General features: G+C 57.0%; 4 protein-coding genes across 4 annotated transcripts; 2 read left to right on the top strand and 2 right to left on the bottom strand.

The window, feature by feature from the left end:
* Positions 1-306: 306 nt before the first annotated feature.
* Positions 307-3,485, bottom strand: DICSQDRAFT_134563 (uncharacterized protein). Its single transcript, XM_007363646.1, has 4 exons — positions 3,154-3,485; positions 2,895-2,999; positions 2,555-2,830; positions 307-2,502 (listed from the first exon to the last, which is right to left on the bottom strand). Exons 1-4 carry the CDS (start codon positions 3,305-3,307, stop codon positions 1,682-1,684), a joined length of 1,356 nt encoding a protein of 451 aa, XP_007363708.1. The 5' UTR covers positions 3,308-3,485; the 3' UTR covers positions 307-1,681.
* A 2,613-nt stretch (positions 3,486-6,098) lies between these two features.
* DICSQDRAFT_153764 (uncharacterized protein) lies at positions 6,099-6,775 on the bottom strand. The gene has a single exon (XM_007363645.1). The coding sequence runs from the start codon at positions 6,727-6,729 to the stop codon at positions 6,313-6,315; it is 417 nt and encodes a 138-aa protein (XP_007363707.1). The 5' UTR covers positions 6,730-6,775; the 3' UTR covers positions 6,099-6,312.
* Positions 6,776-7,776: 1,001 nt separating this feature from the next.
* On the top strand, positions 7,777-11,968 carry DICSQDRAFT_153763 (DNase I-like protein). Its single transcript, XM_007363644.1, has 11 exons — positions 7,777-8,080; positions 8,155-8,686; positions 8,741-8,867; positions 8,919-9,045; positions 9,098-9,375; positions 9,443-9,544; positions 9,596-9,809; positions 10,063-10,890; positions 11,016-11,147; positions 11,212-11,461; positions 11,603-11,968. Exons 1-8 carry the CDS (start codon positions 7,928-7,930, stop codon positions 10,393-10,395), a joined length of 1,866 nt encoding a protein of 621 aa, XP_007363706.1. The 5' UTR covers positions 7,777-7,927; the 3' UTR covers positions 10,396-10,890; positions 11,016-11,147; positions 11,212-11,461; positions 11,603-11,968.
* Positions 11,969-12,248: 280 nt separating this feature from the next.
* DICSQDRAFT_102187 (uncharacterized protein) lies at positions 12,249-14,479 on the top strand. Its single transcript, XM_007363643.1, has 17 exons — positions 12,249-12,439; positions 12,496-12,551; positions 12,607-12,620; positions 12,679-12,707; positions 12,761-12,770; positions 12,820-12,879; positions 12,932-12,941; positions 12,996-13,013; positions 13,068-13,093; positions 13,141-13,201; positions 13,255-13,279; positions 13,343-13,354; positions 13,412-13,427; positions 13,483-13,692; positions 13,757-14,024; positions 14,092-14,160; positions 14,224-14,479. Exons 1-17 carry the CDS (start codon positions 12,316-12,318, stop codon positions 14,299-14,301), a joined length of 1,086 nt encoding a protein of 361 aa, XP_007363705.1. The 5' UTR covers positions 12,249-12,315; the 3' UTR covers positions 14,302-14,479.
* The last annotated feature ends 1,418 nt before the right edge of the window (positions 14,480-15,897 follow it).

Below are 15,897 nucleotides of genomic sequence, written 5' to 3'. Positions count from 1 at the left end.
TTGAGATACGAGCAAATGACGTCGACGCGGAAGCCATCTCAATATACAGGCAGCTCAGACCGAGTGCTACGAGACTCCCGAGTAACCCGGGTCCATTCTTGTGGACCTGCTACTGTTGCTCTAGCTACTGGAACCGCATACGATTGCACATAATCTTAGCACGCCAGTCCCACACATACCGTTCCCGAAGCCGAATCCAAACAGTACCGCCAGCGGCGTCCATTCAAACATATCCTTATGATATCACCGCGGCGACGAAACCGCAAAGAAGTTTCCAAACAAGTCGGCCGTGCGAACCAGCACTCCACCCGCTCCACAACGTCCACGGCCATCATAGTTGACTGTGGAGCGAAGCGCATACGTCACACACTAGTAGTCGCAACCATGTCCTCAATCGCGCGCATATTGTAACATTCCACAGGGTTGCTGGGGGAGGGGAGGGGGACGAGGGACTGATCTGACGGCCTGCATAATAATTATCGGTGATCGGTGAAGGACAAAAGGAGCGTAGGACGTCGAGCCACGCTGGACGACGAGTTGGGATTGCGGCGGCATGAAGTCAAACCCAGAAGAAAACGGTGGTCACGAACGCGAAGGGGAGACCACTCTTTTTGGAATGTTCAAGAACGACATGGGGCGGCAGCGATGGAGGTACAGGCAAGAGGACGATGAGCGAGACGCAGGTGAGCAAAGTCAGGAGAGGGAAGGAAGGCGAGGAAGGGAGATAGGGGGGAGCGATGCTCGGGTACGAGCCTCGGAAGGAGGAAAGAAACAGACGGGCTCCCGCAACGCCCAGTCGTCCAGCGAGTTCGCATCGTCGGGAACAGGGGGCGCATTAATTCCTGGCGGAAGACCATATGCTCGGATGACCAATGACCGCATGCGGGGAAGGTACGTTGAGGAAAAAGAGCCGAGACCGAGACCGCGGGGTAGGAACAGGAACCGGTACCCGACGCTGGGAAGAGCCAGAAAAAGCCTTGGAGCGGAAGGCCAACTGCGGTGCACCGGCGCAAGCGTCGGGAGAGCAACAGCCCGGCCGGCCAGCTGGGTGGGAGGGCAGTTTAGCATGCGGGCGGCGCGCCGGTCCTCGCGAGCGAACGCTGAGGAGTTGGCGGGATCGAGGATTCGGTGGTGGCGATAAACGAGCGGACGGCCCACGAACTGCGAGTGCGCGGTCACATTGTGGCGGATTCCAAGATGCGTATGGAGCAGGTATAAAGGGTAGCAGGGATGAAAATTCGAAGGGTCCATAGCCCAAAGGCGGTTGGAACATCTTTGTGGCTATTAATAGTCCGTGGTACAATAAGCTATAATGACCAGCGGGAGGAGGGTAGTGCGGATGCGACGATGGTGAGGATAGAAGGGGAGGGCACCGGCGGAGGCAGAGATGGGGAAGCGCAAGGAAGGGGCAGGGCTGAATGCGGCGTAGTGATTACTCTAACGCGATTTGTCGACGACGGGAGGAAGGGGACACCCTCAACATACCCCAAAGACGATATCGAAAGACGAAGGACAAACGTAAACGTGGACAACAGCAGTAGCGACGACAGCGGAAGGGCATGAGACGAGACATCAATGCGACGGAAGACGTACAGTGGCAGAATACAGTCTGCATGTGAGACTGCAGGAGGTCATGCCATTTCAGACTAAGCAGCACAGAACTGTCCGACGACCACCGGCTCTAGTGATCTTGCACTGTTGCTGCATCGTCGCCGCTGTCGCTCAGCGTCTCGACACGTACACCTCTCGACGAGCCCACGCTGCGTATATCGCGTCCCTCCTCAGCAAGCTCCTGGCTGAGCAGCTCCGCGCGGGACGGCTGAGGCGGCTCGTCCGGGCTCTCGCCTTCTTCGACAGGCGTGTCAGCGAAGTCGGGTTTCCGGAGAGCTTGTCGGAACGCATTAGCCATAATCGCCGCGTCCGCACCCGAGAACGGCCCGGTATCGCTTGTCCGTGAGATCATCGACGCGCCATCGTGCCCGCCGCCGGGCGACGGTGCCCGGTCGCTGTACATTCCGGCGCCATATCCAGCAGCTGCACCCCCGCCAGCGAGTGCCGCAGGGCCTAGCATGGGCGATGTGGGTCCACCACGTTCTACATTCGCCATCATGGGCGTCGATGAACCCATGGAACTGCGGTGTGAGAGCCTACCATCACGTCGCTGGCGCAGGCGCCGCACGATGTAGAAAGCGAGGATGCCGAAGGCGACGAGCGCGAGGAAGCCCAGAACGACGATCACCGCGATAGCCCACTTCGGGAACGATGATGAACCACCGCCGGGTTGGATGTTCGCGCTCGGACCACCAACTGCGCCAGTTCCGGTTGCGGTGGGAGCTGCCGACCCAGAAAGGTGAGATCTCGAAGAAAGCGAAGAGAGCGAAGCCGAAGCGGCCGATGCAGATGATGCAGAAGCCGCTGATGCAGAGGCTGCCGACGCAGACGAGGCGGAGGCCGCAGAAGCTGAGCTCATAGAGGCGATGACGGAACTGGCGAACGTCGTTTCTGTGTCACATTCAGACATACGAACGATGGGACGGAGATGGACAGTACTTACGAACGGCTGTGAAAGTCGACTGAGGAATGTCTGTGTTCTCTATATCCTTGTCATTGCGAGTGATGAGGAAGTAAAAGGGATGAGACAGGTTCTGGCCGTTCCATTCGCTACCTCTTGAGCCCCACCAAGCGTCGTCGACTTGAAAATGGATCTGACCAGCCCTGCCAGAAGGATTGGTGACGTTGGTCTGATTTGTGACCGGAAGTCCAGTATCGGCTTGAAAGAGGTATATGTTGACGAGATTTGTCTGTGCCCACTGGGGGAGCCTGCTGTTCCCTGTGCACGGCGAATGTATCACGACCCGAAGCGTATGGGGAAAAGGTGGAAGGACGCGACGTACAGACAAATGTGGCCCATTCATCTTGCGCGAACACGGTCGAGGAGTTGGGGAAGCAAGATATCACGTCGTTGCCCGAGTCGAGTTGACATCTTGTTGCAGCATCGTCTGTTGGATCCCAGCGCGTATACCGACGAAGATCGCGTCGCGAACGAATACGAGAGCAAGAGACGGGAAACAAGCGTAAGACGTTGCAACGATTCATTCAAGTATGGATATGGGCATATAAGAACTAGAAAGGAGGGAGCTGAGGAACACGCACCAATAGCGGCCTGATCGACGATGCTCATGTCCCTCGCCTCATACACGTAGGGCGTGGTCTGCGCACGCCTACGCTTCAGACCGTGGGGAACCGGTGGGGGCGGAGGCGTCGGCGAGGGCAAGGGCGGAACATGGCGACTTGAAGACGCGGACATAGGCCGGGGAGGGATGACGATTCGAAGGGGGCGAGGGCGGGTGTCGTGAGAAGGAGGTGGGCGACGGCAGATTAGGGCGCGAATGTGAGCAAAATGGCATTATCTGAGGCGGAGAGGGCTGAGCACGCGGCGCCCCCGGGGGAGGAGGAAGACGTCTGGGCGGGACGTGGACAAGGAGGGGAGCGGGCAGCGGAGGGAGGAAGGAAAGGACGGGGCGGCAGCCTGGGCTTGCTCTGCCGGTGGAGAGACGGCGACATCACCAGATATCCCCAGCCTGGGAGTGTCACGCCCAAATTCGCTCCTCGTCCCCGGCCTCGTCCCTCCCTCCCCCCGACCGCCCCAGAAGGTGATCGATGCGGGGTGGAATTTACGGGCTACGGGTGCACAACGGGCGAGGTTCCCAGAGTTATCTCCGGACCGCGGGATTACCAAGGGAAAATGACAGCGGATGTAAAAATCAGCGTCGCATGCCCCGCGCCGGGTGGTGTGCTCGGATCACCGGAATTCCCCGGCCGATCCCCAACCCTACCGCACCGAGGCCATTGCCCAACTCTGTTCCACCTCTGGAAGCACTTGAATATATCGGGTATCTGTGTTGGGAACATCCCAGGTAAGAGATCGAGTATTCTGTAGCTCGAAAAGCGGCATTGCTCGTCGGGGCACGTCTCGAACAGTCACCGCGAGCGTGTCCCCGAGCTGGAAGGTGGCCGGAGAGCAGGCTGGCGGGGCTCGGCAGGTGCCTGCCGCTGATCCGAGCACACCACCCGGCGCGGGGCATGCGACGCTGATTTTTACATTCGCTGGAAGCTGGGCGCGGTGGGCGCATGTCTGGAGTCAGAAAGGGGTGCGGCGGCTCTCGAGGGCAGCGGTGGGCCCGAGGACGTCGAGAGGACTGAGCAGAGGGAGTTCGCCTTCCCTGGCCACCTCTCAGCCATGTTTGGCCAGTCCCTCCAGCCTGTCGACGTTGGCCTCAGCCGTTGGCGAACGCCCCGACCATCATCCGTTCGGTCTGCCAGGTCAGTCACCGACGTTCCAGACCCAGGGCTATCAGAGCGGTCCCACGCAAGGGACAACAACGCTTCTTCCGCTCCATCACCAGCGTCAGATCCGCCCTCGCCGCTACGGAACGCCAAGTTCCTGAATCCAAGCGCGCGATACTCATCGTCTGCCTTGTGTGCGCCCTTGGCGCGGCCGTGCCGCTGTCTGCATGGCGCACATCAGGTACGCATGATGCGCTCGTCCGTCTATCGCCTGAACGGGAGGAGGAGCTCTCCTATCTTCGAGGCACAATGATGCGCTGATTGGTTCGTTCGCAGCCATCTCCCGAATCCGTGCATCGTGCATGTTCGTGCCAACGGATGTCCAACGCCGTGAAGCCGCACAGGCAATTGTTTCCTTGCGCCTGATGCTCGGCGCTTACCCTTGATATTTTCGTGGCTCGCGACCATCTGTATGTAACACGCACGCTGCGACGTCTGCTGTGGACTGCGAACCTGCCATGGGCTGCGACTCCTTCGTTTCGACGGTTGCCTCCAAGTATACCGGAGCGGTCCTTCCACCTACTGTCTTCTTCTGATGAATATTCCGTGCTTGTCGTAAACTGGGGAAAATGGAAGCCTGACTGCCGCATTCACCGCCCGATGTTTCTGCTCGAGCGCTACGTCGTTCCGCCGCGGTGCAATCAGTCGACGAGACACTGTTCGAAAGGCCAGCATATCAGTGTACAGTGTCAAGTACACATCGCATGTCTCAGGATCATCTGCATTAGCTATCGCGCCGAAGCAGGCCGTCCGAACACCGCGCCTATCCCTGACCTTCGCCAGTAGGCATGCATGTAAGACTCAGCCGTGTCCGGCATGTACCCGTCGTCTCCACGTCCCCATACTTGCCTCAGCCACAGCACAGCCGTCTGCCGTCCACCCGCACGCGACAGAGCCCAAAGACTCCCATTGCGTCCGTGGCCATCTCTCCAGAGTAGAGCCAAGTCTGTGGTCGGGTCTCACGCTGATTCCCCTAGGTTGCAATCAGGCCTTCTCTTGTCCACGTATGTTCCTCCGAATTCCCTCTATAGACCCTAGCAGCCCCAGGTGTCCGCGGCACGCGCTGCCGTTCATTTTCATTGAGTCTCCGAAGGTTCTGGGCGCGGCGGGTGTGGGAGGACGTTACGTACGCGCGAGTGCGCCCGTCTCGCGGCGAGAAGGGATGCTCTGAGTCGGCCTTCTGGCTCTTCTCAGCTTCTGGAAGTGTGTCGGCGTTGCTTACGCGCTCGCAAGCCGTGGCTGCGAGTTTCGTGTTGGTAGGGAAAAGTATGTGCAGCAACGATGAATGTTGTTAGAGTTCGCACAGAACGTCGCAGCGCGTGACTGTGGATGGTTGCTTTGAGACGAACATGCATGCCGTATAATAAGGTCGTTCCAGGATAATCAGAGTGGTCATATTGGTTTGCGATGGAGTCGCTTCATCTCTTCAGCGGAGATACGAGGGCGGCAATATCGTGCTCTCAGCAAAGTGACGTGGGTGCTCCGGTCGGATTGCATTGAGGTAGTGTATAATAGGATTTACGTTCGCAAAGGACGTTAGAGTCAGATTATCCGATCGCAGACGAGGCCCATGACCGTGCTCTAATAGTAGAAGACCTTGGGCGCAAGTCGGGTATCAGGGTGTTGCATTTAGTCTTCCAATGGACTTACTTATTAGCTCCCAGAGCTAGGAAGAATATACTTACATTCGAACTTCCTACAAACTATCTCGAAGTCATGTCAAGTGTTGCCTCACCCGCATCGGCTCAAGTGGAGAGATCATTGATCGAGTGACAAGCGGCAGCCACGACTCCAACAAACCACCTTGCCGGTACTCTACTAGTACGCCTATGCGCGAGCCTTCCATCTGAAGCCAACTATCAATTCGCGACTTTCAGCGCCCCCAGACGCATATTTGTTGACACCATAGCGCAACCAGCACTCACTAGTCGCGACTTTCTTCCTGGAAGTACGTCATGACGATCGTCACTCGTCGACGAGCCAGCCCGACTCCTTCAAGCCACCGAGCGCATCCTCCCACGCCTGGCCCTCCTGCCTCGTTACAGATACCGAGCTGACGACGTTTCTGCTGCCCAGGTCGATCCACTCGCCCTCCTTCGGCGCGTAGAGGTGCGGGCAGCCAGGCAGGTTATCCACCCAGCGATATACGCCTCCCGCTTCAATCGTCTTCCGCGTGTCGATTTTCAGAAGCCAGAGCTCCGTATTCGACTTGAAGAAGAGGGACGCGGTGATCGGGACCTGGGACGCGTTGGAGAGATGGATGAACCCGTCTTTCTGGTCAAGCTCGCTCAACGGGAGCACTGCGGGTATAGGTAATGGAGGGGCAGTCGGGAGGATCTTGTAAACGTAGGTGGGGAGAGGGTACTCCGTCGTCGTTGTCATAGTCTTTGCGGTCAATGAGTTCGCGAAAGAGATAGTACTGAGAGCGTTATTTCCAGTAAGTAGCGTGTGTGCACGGGGGTGCCTGATACATATGTAATTGTAGCTGACGTATACTAAGTAGGCGCACGCGCACACAGCGGCTGTCGCTCAAACGCGCTCTGTCCCCTCAATCACTCTCATCGAGGTGTCTGCTTGGTGCCGTTCTGTCCCTCGCACAACCTCCACATATGCAGACTATGTGCATGTGCGCGTGCGGATATCTCTTGTGATGATGCTCGTTTCATCGTAGACGTTCTTCTATCAGCATCCACGCGGATCCTCGACGTACCTGAAAGCCAACCTACCTGGTGTGGTGCTCTTGGCTTGCGCTGGCTGTCACTTCGACATCTGCACGACACAAATGAAGAGCCGAGCTCGAAGACTGACAGCCAAATGGATGACTTCCCATAAGGATCTACGGCTCTGGAGTGTCCGTAGACATATATCGGAGCTCTAATCTGTCCAGAGATCTCGGGCGCTCAATGATCAGGCCGGGATATCCGGAGAGCGTCTAATGCTATGAACGTGCTCTTTTGCGCCTTACATCAGCACCCAATGTAGTAGGCGATTGATCCCAACACAATTTGTAATGATGGCACCTTCCTTTCGAGTCGTTTACGACCTCAAGCGAGCTTCTACGGCTGCGTTTAGGTCTAGAAAGGGGGGTCGACCCCCCCTTCTAGATTTTGGGCGCTTGCAGCATCTACGGACGTCGGCCTCGAAAGCGGAGTACAAATCGGCATCGGCATCTCGGCGGATAGGACACTTTCAGTATCTACGGACGACAAAATGGCCGTAGATCCTTATGGGAAGTCATCCAATGAGCGTACGCATGCGCCCTTGCGCAGCCTCCGGTGATACGGCCTTTGGGCAGCATCTGGGCACGCCAATCCATCAACAGTTCGTGTGACCTCCCGACTGGGGGGATATCTTCCCCCGGTCACGTTGTGCATGGCTACATATCGAATGCGCACGTTCTTCAAGCTTTCTTTGCCCGGTTGGTTCCTGTTCCTCGACTCTGTCGACGCGTCAACGCAAGCGCACCTGAGAGTTGCAAGTGGGGTATATCAGGTCTCAGAAACGGTTCCATCAGGATCTTGCACCCTCACCTGGTCCATAGTATCCACACAGCCAGTTGGCAAGTTTCAAACTGACTGAGATGGTCTATAGTATTCTACTACGGGCAGTGTTCCTCGCTGCCTTGCAGCAGCAGGCAAGAGCCGTGACTATCGCCGACATCCAGGGCGACGCCTGGATCTCCCCGCTCTCAGGCCAGAAAGTCCATAACCTTTCTGGTATAGTCACCGCGAAGGTCCGTCTCCCATTATACACTCATGACCAGCCGTACAAGCGCGCTCATACGCATATATGCTCTTCACTCTACAGGGAACCTCTGGGTTCTGGATCCAAGAGCCCCGCACGGAGGATGTGCGCGTGTCAAGCGGTCTCACCGTCTTCACGACTTCGAAAACTATCCTAGCGAGCGTTGCCGTCGGAGATAACGTGTCGCTGTCTGGCACGGTCGCCGATTTCCGGTCGAGCAGCAACCCGACCTATCTTTTCGCCACCGAGCTCGATTTCCCTGCGAACATCACCGTGCTCTCGACCAACCACACCGTCGCCCCGCTCGTGCTCGGCCGGGACCGCAGGCCCCCGACGCAGGCGTTGTCCCGGCTGGACACGGGCAAGGATGGCTGGCTGTCCGTGCCGAACAACGGGAGCCAGATCGAGACAGCGAACCGCACGCTCCAGCCGACGAAGTTCGGGCTGGATTTCTGGGCGAGTCTGGAGGGCCAGCTTGTGACTGTAAGAAAGCCGGTCGCGATCGCCTTCCCGAACTCCTTCGGCGAGTTTTGGGTGCACGGCGACTGGCCGGTCACGGGGAAGAACAGTCGCGGCGGCCTGTCTATCACGTTTGGTGCTTCGCTGTTTCGTTTCTTCTAGTTGTTGCGGGCTGATAGACGATGAGCAGGCCCGGACGGCGTCCCAGATGCTAACCCGGAGACGGTTATCATCGGTGCGCCGCTTGACGGTACGAAAAACCCCACCGCCTCGCTGGGGAAGCAGTTCTCGGATATCACTGGTGTCGTCTTGTACCAGTATGCACTTTCCATAAACGGAGAGGGGAGGATACTCACAGTCTCTTTCAGGTTTGGCTTCTACTATGTCAGGCCACTGACAGCGCCTACGGTCGTTGCAACACCCAATTCCATCATCCCGGCCTCAAAGATATTCCCCAGTAGCGATGAATGCACCATCACCATTGGTGATTACAATGTATGGCCCGATTGATGTCGAAATAGAGCATATACTCACCCGTACGGCATAGGTCGATAACTTCGCTCCGACGTCTGCAACACTACCCCTGATCGGAAACCATATCGGAAACTTCCTCAACACCCCGGACATTGTCTTCGTGCAGGAGATCCAAGACAATTCAGGCCCCACAGACGACGGCACCGTCATCGCGAACGTGACCCTCACGAACCTCGCCAACGCCGTACAGCAGGCCAGCAATGCCAGCGCATTGTACGACTTCACCGAGATCGCGCCCGTGAACGACCAGGACGGGGGTGAACCCGGTGGCAACATCCGTGTTGCATATCTGTGAGTCTCAACGGGTACGCCAAGCGATAGTGAACACTGCGCTCAGCTTCGACCGGAATGCGTACAGGTTCAACGGTACCAAGTTCAGCCTTGTTCCAGGCTCCCCCGCTGGCGGCTCCCTCGACGCCACCGAGCCGCAGGTCAACAAACACGGCGTCGTCACTCTAACGTGCGGCCTCTAGTCCATAGAAAGAGTGCGCACTGACTGAATGGCGCACAGGTTCAACCCCGGCCGCGTCGACCCCGCGAACGATGCCTGGCAGGCCAGTCGCAAGCCGCTCGTCGCGCACTGGGAGACGCCATCCGGCGCACGCTTTTTCACGATCAACGTCCACCTCACCGCAAAGCTTGGCGGATCGTCCACCCAGGGCGATCCGCGGCCTCCGATCAACGGAGGCGTGGACCAGCGGACGAGCCAAGTCAAGGCAGTCGCGGTGAGCCCCCTCATTCTTCGCAAAGGCTGGTGGTGTGCGACGACGGTCGTACACGGTGCCCCTAATTTCTCGTTTTCTATTGTGCGAATGAACTATTCGTACCGGAAAGGGGCACTGCAGAGACTGGTCACGCGATATGGCGGCCTAGCCTCTTCTGTGCCGTGGCGTCCGTACCTATATATGACGCTTCCGTGAACTCCGTGCCTGGCGTGTGCCCTGCATCCAGATCAGCTTATCCAATCTTCATTTTCAGACTTTCGTCAAGAGCATCCTCCACAAGGACCCGCACGCGAACATCATTGTCGCGGGCGACCACAACGAGTACACGCAGACGCGCTCCGTCTTCGAGCCGTTCGAGGGCCTGCTCGTCGAAGTCGACGTCGCCGCGAACGTGCCCCCCGTCGAGCGTTATACGTACCTGTTCGACCAGAACTCGCAGCAGCTCGATCACATATTCGTCTCGCCCGCGATCGCCAACCGCGGTAGAGTCAAGGTCGAGCATGTCCACGTCAACAACTGGGCGTCTACCATATCCGCGCGCGGGAGCGACCACGACCCGACCGTCGCGCAGCTCAGGATTTGCTGAAGCTGAGGGAGGTCACACAAGTCGCTATTGCTGTAGCTATGTTTGTAGCTTTTCTGCGTGGTCGATATAAATCATGTGCTGTGGGGATACACTTGCGTTTCCTTCCCGTGCTCCGAAAGGCGTGTGTAGGTAGGGGGTCTCGAGGAGACGTTCAGCCCCCCGCCGTGCTCTGTTCTTCACCCTCCTCTTCGTCCGCCATGCTCTTCCGGATCTCGTCCCGCCACGCGTCCGCAAAGTCTGAGATGTCCCTCCCGCTGCTCATCGCGAGCGCCTCGATCGGCATCATGTTGTGCTGGTGCGCGGGCGCATTGCGCGTCGCCGCCGGATGGCTTGGCGAGTCCACCACACGCAGCTCCGGCGTGTCCGGGCGCGCGAGCAGGATCTCGTGCAACTCGTCGTACGTGAACAGCAGCGGGTCCGTGCGCGAGTGGTACGGGTTGAAGTCGACGATGTGGCCTCGTGAGAGGTCGCGGGTGAGGAGGAAGTCAAACACGTCTAGAGGGGGGAGAGGCACAATTGGTTGCGCGATCGGCGGGAAAGGTGCGGACGAGGAAGAAGAAGCGGGCGGAGTCAGTTGTCGTTGGACGCGGATACTGTGGGTTAGTGGGCAGAGGACGTACAGTCGCCTTGGGTCTGCTCCCACTTTCCTTTGATGTTGGTCTCCCAGAACTCGGTAACGGCCGCTAGCACCTTGTGTTGGGTGTCGCGTTCGTTCCAGAAGTCGTAGTAGTTCGGGTCTCGCTGCGAGATGCCTTGCGAACGGCGGGCTCAGCGACAGGAATCCCTTGTATCCACCGTAATAGAGCATGTGCGCACCTATGAGAACTTCTTGTCGCACGAAGCACCGCAGCTCCCTGGCACGGTCGACTGGGTACCATTTGCGCAGCACGAGCTCCAGATCATAAGGAGGGGATGTGTCGGTCTCGCGCGGAGGCTCGCAACCGTCGAACACGAGCTCGGGGTCAAGGTCGTGTTGTACGAAGTCCGACGACTTGAGTAACAAGTAGACGTCCGCTGGGGACGTGCACTTGAGAGGAGACGATGCCGGCAGCATCCAGGCAGCATCCTGATCATACGGTGTGAGCACGCAGGCAGATCGCGTATTTGGCAGGGAACGATTGTTGCCGGTAGACAATAGATCCAACGGATGCGCTCTGTACTCGCAAGATACCGCTGTCTGTAGAGTAGGACGGCTTTGGGTACTCACCCTTGGGGAAGAGAAATTGAGCTTTGGGAAGACAGCACCATACTCCGCTATCGCTGCTCTGATTTGCGCGTCGAGCTCTGGGAATGCAAACTTCTGTACATCCTCGCTCTCGCCATCCTCGCTCTCATCGTCGGAAAGATTGCTCTCAGCCGGCCTGGGTGTTGAATGAGAGTTGGGGCCGGAGGCAACGCGTGAACAACTAACACGTCTTCGGCACCGTCGGGGACGAACACGCCGTCGAAATCGAGATATTCGCGAAATGCAGCAGACAAGGGTCGGATGACGGTGGACTTGATGGAGTGCTGGCGGAACGCTGGGTACCAATTCGAGAACTGGAAGGCCAGGATGGCGGAGGGTGCATAGGATGGCAAGACGGGCGGTACGGAGACGGGCGCAGGCATGTTGTGTACGACGATGTCGGTCAGAAATTAGGGTCGATATCGGTCAGGGACGCAATACGAGGAATTGATGGGAGGAGCTGCGTTAGGCAGTGGGAGCTTATCTTGCCTGATCTGGACAGGGGATCGGGGACAGCGGGCACGGAACAGACCCAAAATGAATGGGCCCGCCGTCAGCGCAGGCTATTAGTGCATATCCACCTTCCCTCCTTCCCTCCCAGCCTTTCTCTCTCCTCAGACCAGGGAATGCTCACCTTCTCCCCGCATCCGGCTCCACACGTCTGAAGATCAGTCTTCTCTGCCCTTTCGCCCGCCATGGACTCGATAGGGTCGGCACCCACACCGGACCTCGCGTCCTCTGACGAGCTGACCAGCACGTTCGGCGTGCTACTCATCGGCTTCATCTTCTCCGTCGTCCTCTATGGCCTGACCTTCTTCCGTATGTTGTCCGCCTTTCAGGCGCCTATGCTCCTAATCGAAGTTCGTTGTGATCAGAAACCTACATCTACTACACCCGCTTCCCCGCCGATCACATGGGCACGAAGTCGATAGTAAGTGAGACTGCTTCCCAGCACGACAAGTGCCTCATTGACGTGCTTCTCCCAGGTTGGCGCGTTATGGTACGCACTAATTCGCTTCTGCTAAGGAGCCTGCTCACATAGCGCTGCGGACGGTCAGGGCGATGGACACGGGCGCAACGACCTTAAGTGAGTGTGCTCGTCGGCTGTCGCAGTGTGATAATGGCTCAGCTTGTTTGCAGTATCACATACGTCAGTGGCTCTACTATTTCCTTGCCCATGTGTCGTTGACGTGCCGTAGTATATACAACTACCTAATCACGAACTTCCTGTCTGCGTTCGACCAGCTCGTCACCACGAAGTAAGCTCTCTCTCCTTCTCTACGGCGTTCGAAGCTAATTAACGCTGAACAGGACATTCGTCGTAAGCTCAGATCGGCAATGCTGTGCGTGAGACGCTACTGACGACCATGGGCAGGCCGAACTAGTACTTGCGGTACGTGAGAGCTCCAGCAACGTGCCGTCGGATTGTCTGACGGAAAATCGGTAGGCGCTCTTGGTCCTTGTTGTCCAATGGTGAGTTGTGTTGCAACGCGGGTGGTTATGTTGCTGATCGTACGCAGTTATTATGCATTCCGCGTATGGTCGATCACGGATAAACAGGTGGTTATTCCGTTACTCCTTGTAAGGCTTGGAACTTCTCTCGTAATGTTGCTTGATTCTAAGTAGGTTATTAGGCGTTACTAGCGCTGGCATCATGTGGTAAGAGAATTGCTAGCGAGAAGTCCGTGTATGTGCTCACCCAGACTGTTGTCCTTGCCGCAGCTCTCAATCTCGGTGAGCGGCGTCCGCATCCATACCGCCCAATGTGTGTTCGCTGATTCATGGATGCAGCTAGCGTTGCCTCCATGTATGCGCTCGTCCAACTCAGGGGTAGTGCGGAAAACTAAATCATTCGCCTGTAGTGCGCAACAGGATCTATTCGCCCACATCGTAACCCACAACGTGAAGCTGATACGTGGCATCGCCTCTGCCTTGTCTGTAGTGGCGGACTTCGTCATCGTCGGAGCGATGCTGTTCTACATGCAGCCGGCTCGTAATCCTGGCATGGTCATAGCCAAGGGCTGGTTCGAGAAGACAGTTGTCTTCGGTTTCAATCGCGGGACGGTCTTCACGTGTGTCATCAAAACGGGTTCATCGTAATCGCAATTTGTTGACCCTGTGTCCGGTCTGCTACAGCGCGGTTCAGACCCTCGCCCTCATCATCTTCCTCGCCATGCCCACTTCGCAAGCGTGGATCCTCGTCGGCTGGGTCGCGAGCAAGATATACGTCAACAGTCTGCTCGCCATGCTCAACTTCCGCAACACGCATCGCGGCCGCGGCGTGCATGAAGAGGACAGCCTGAACCAGGCGGCGAGCAACCGTTCCGGCTCGCACAGCGCCGCCGTGAGCGGCGCACGAGACACGAATCGCAGCGTTCAGTTCAGCGTTAACCCCGATGCCAAGGTGCGTGCTTATATCCATATATGTCGCGTCATGTTCAGTCTGTGACTCCTGGGCATTGTTTCCGCAGCCACATGATCCGATGAGTCTCATCGAGCTCGATATGGTCGGCTCACCCGCCGATGGGTTCGATGACGAGGTGAGTTGTTGATGAGCTCGTCGTGTATCCGTCTGATGAGACTGATGCGGAAGATGATCACAGACCGGCAAAGCCACCCCTTGGCTCGATGCTGGAGGTCCTAGCAAACGTCGTGATTTCGACGAGGACTCGTCTCAATAAGCCCTTGTTGTTCCCTTGCATGTATGCTCTCATTTAGAAGGTTCGTGCATTCCTGAACCAAGTATATGCGTGCATTACCCACGCGAAGGATAGACTCCCTCCACCGCCTCCCTCTCCTTCACCGTATCCTACGTCGTATGATATATCAACGTTAATCGTTGGTACTCATCGATCCTCCACCCACTGTAACATACTGGCATATTTCGGTCTAGCGTTGAGCTTTACTCCAAAGCGTCGCGCCATCTCTGGTTTACCATTCATACGGTGAAAACTGGGCAAATGTATCGCTCAAGATGTTACCGTGAACGAAAGCGAGTTGGTATATTGTTGTTGTTTCGTGTATGCAGGCAGCGGCGTTGACGACTCAACCTCCGTATAGCTTTACTATTGAGACATCATGAAGCGGTCGCAGATGTCAAGGTAGGGACGATAGGGCTTCCTGGGCTATCCATGATCAAAGTGCGAGTGAGTGGACCAGACTGTACTGCAAGCATGCTCGGGGACCCGGTCACCCTGTCGTGCTCACTACTAAGTCAGCACCGGGTGGTGAGCGTCGGTGTGTGCCACGCTCAAAGTAGAATGCTCGGACGTCTCGTCCGTTCGATTTCCAGTTTCAAAGTTCGCGACAACTGACTGCCATGCTTCTACTGGTGTGCTTTGCACGCGATCTGGCTTGCATTGGACAGGAGCGGGACGACAATGCGGCCTGATGTCTCAGGCCTGAATGGAGCCATGCGTGTCCGACGTTCTAGCCCCATCACCAATGGACCACAACAAGTTGCAACAGTTGCGTATGAGTATCCAGTAGGTTCTTGAGCTACGGTGACGCGCTTCATTGAGCATTTGGAAACACAGGACGTGTGATGGTCCTCATGCGCTCCCTCTCCATAGGCGATTCGCTTGGTGTTAGCTGTGCTCCAAGGCATTCAGATGTAGACTGAACTTAGTATCGCATGCTGTTCTCATGGCGACTGACACTGCGACTTGTACCGGTCACGGTCCTTACTGACATTGGGACAGAGGAATCCAGGTTGATCAAACGCAATCCACAAGTATCTACAGCGCCTTGCATAAGTCCGTGAACGCGCGACTTTTTCTCTCCGGCGTCTAACCTACCCGACCTGCCTAAACAGGCCACATCATGGTCACAGGCCCAGACACGACGGGCAGCGCTCGGGATCCCTTCGCGTGAAACGGAGGTTTGTTTTCGGGAAAGTCGTAACTTGTCCCTTTGCCGACGCGTGCCAAAGGATGCTGAAGGGTCGACAATGGGAAAGTTGTACTTGCTCAGAGGTTCTAAAGCCCTTTGACAAAGAACGATTCGAGGCGGTGCCCGTAGTGAGAGCTCCCCTGCGGCTGAGCCCGCTCGCTGGGCCACTGGCATTTCCAAGAGTGAGTATGCCATGGGCCCAGTAAACTTGCGCATAAGTACTTGTAGTCATACAGTGTGCACAGTACACAGAGATAGTTTGCATGAGGGCAACAGTCACTGCACGAGATCATATCAAACGGGCCCTTGCCAATGAATACATGACTTGTGATGCTGTGGGTGGCCAGCCTCGAGTCACTCCTAAAATGCTTGAGAGTTGGACATGC

This window comes from Dichomitus squalens (genome assembly GCF_000275845.1).
Source record: "Dichomitus squalens LYAD-421 SS1 unplaced genomic scaffold DICSQscaffold_7, whole genome shotgun sequence".
NCBI lineage: Eukaryota > Fungi > Basidiomycota > Agaricomycetes > Polyporales > Polyporaceae > Dichomitus > Dichomitus squalens.
The sequence above is the reverse complement of the archived record's forward strand: the minus strand, read 5'-3'. Positions and strand labels throughout refer to the sequence as shown.

Bases quoted from the DNA above. Each gene is read 5' to 3' on its own strand.
- DICSQDRAFT_134563 (XM_007363646.1), bottom strand. From the start codon at position 3,307: ATGTCCGCGTCTTCAAGTCGCCATGTTCCGCCCTTGCCCTCGCCGACG. The intron at 3,000-3,153 runs GTGCGTGTTCCT...GGGATCCAACAG, and splicing joins CGTCGATCAGGCCGCTATTG to ACGATGCTGCAACAAGATGT. The intron at 2,831-2,894 runs GTACGTCGCGTC...CGCCGTGCACAG, and splicing joins TGAATGGGCCACATTTGTCT to GGAACAGCAGGCTCCCCCAG.
- DICSQDRAFT_153764 (XM_007363645.1), bottom strand. From the start codon at position 6,729: ATGACAACGACGACGGAGTACCCTCTCCCCACCTACGTTTACAAGATC.
- DICSQDRAFT_153763 (XM_007363644.1), top strand. From the start codon at position 7,928: ATGGTCTATAGTATTCTACTACGGGCAGTGTTCCTCGCTGCCTTGCAG. The intron at 8,687-8,740 runs GTGCTTCGCTGT...GACGATGAGCAG, and splicing joins CGGCCTGTCTATCACGTTTG to GCCCGGACGGCGTCCCAGAT. The intron at 9,376-9,442 runs GTGAGTCTCAAC...GAATGCGTACAG, and splicing joins AACATCCGTGTTGCATATCT to GTTCAACGGTACCAAGTTCA.
- DICSQDRAFT_102187 (XM_007363643.1), top strand. From the start codon at position 12,316: ATGGACTCGATAGGGTCGGCACCCACACCGGACCTCGCGTCCTCTGAC. The intron at 13,202-13,254 runs GTAAGGCTTGGA...GTAGGTTATTAG, and splicing joins TGGTTATTCCGTTACTCCTT to GCGTTACTAGCGCTGGCATC. The intron at 14,161-14,223 runs GTGAGTTGTTGA...AGATGATCACAG, and splicing joins CCGATGGGTTCGATGACGAG to ACCGGCAAAGCCACCCCTTG.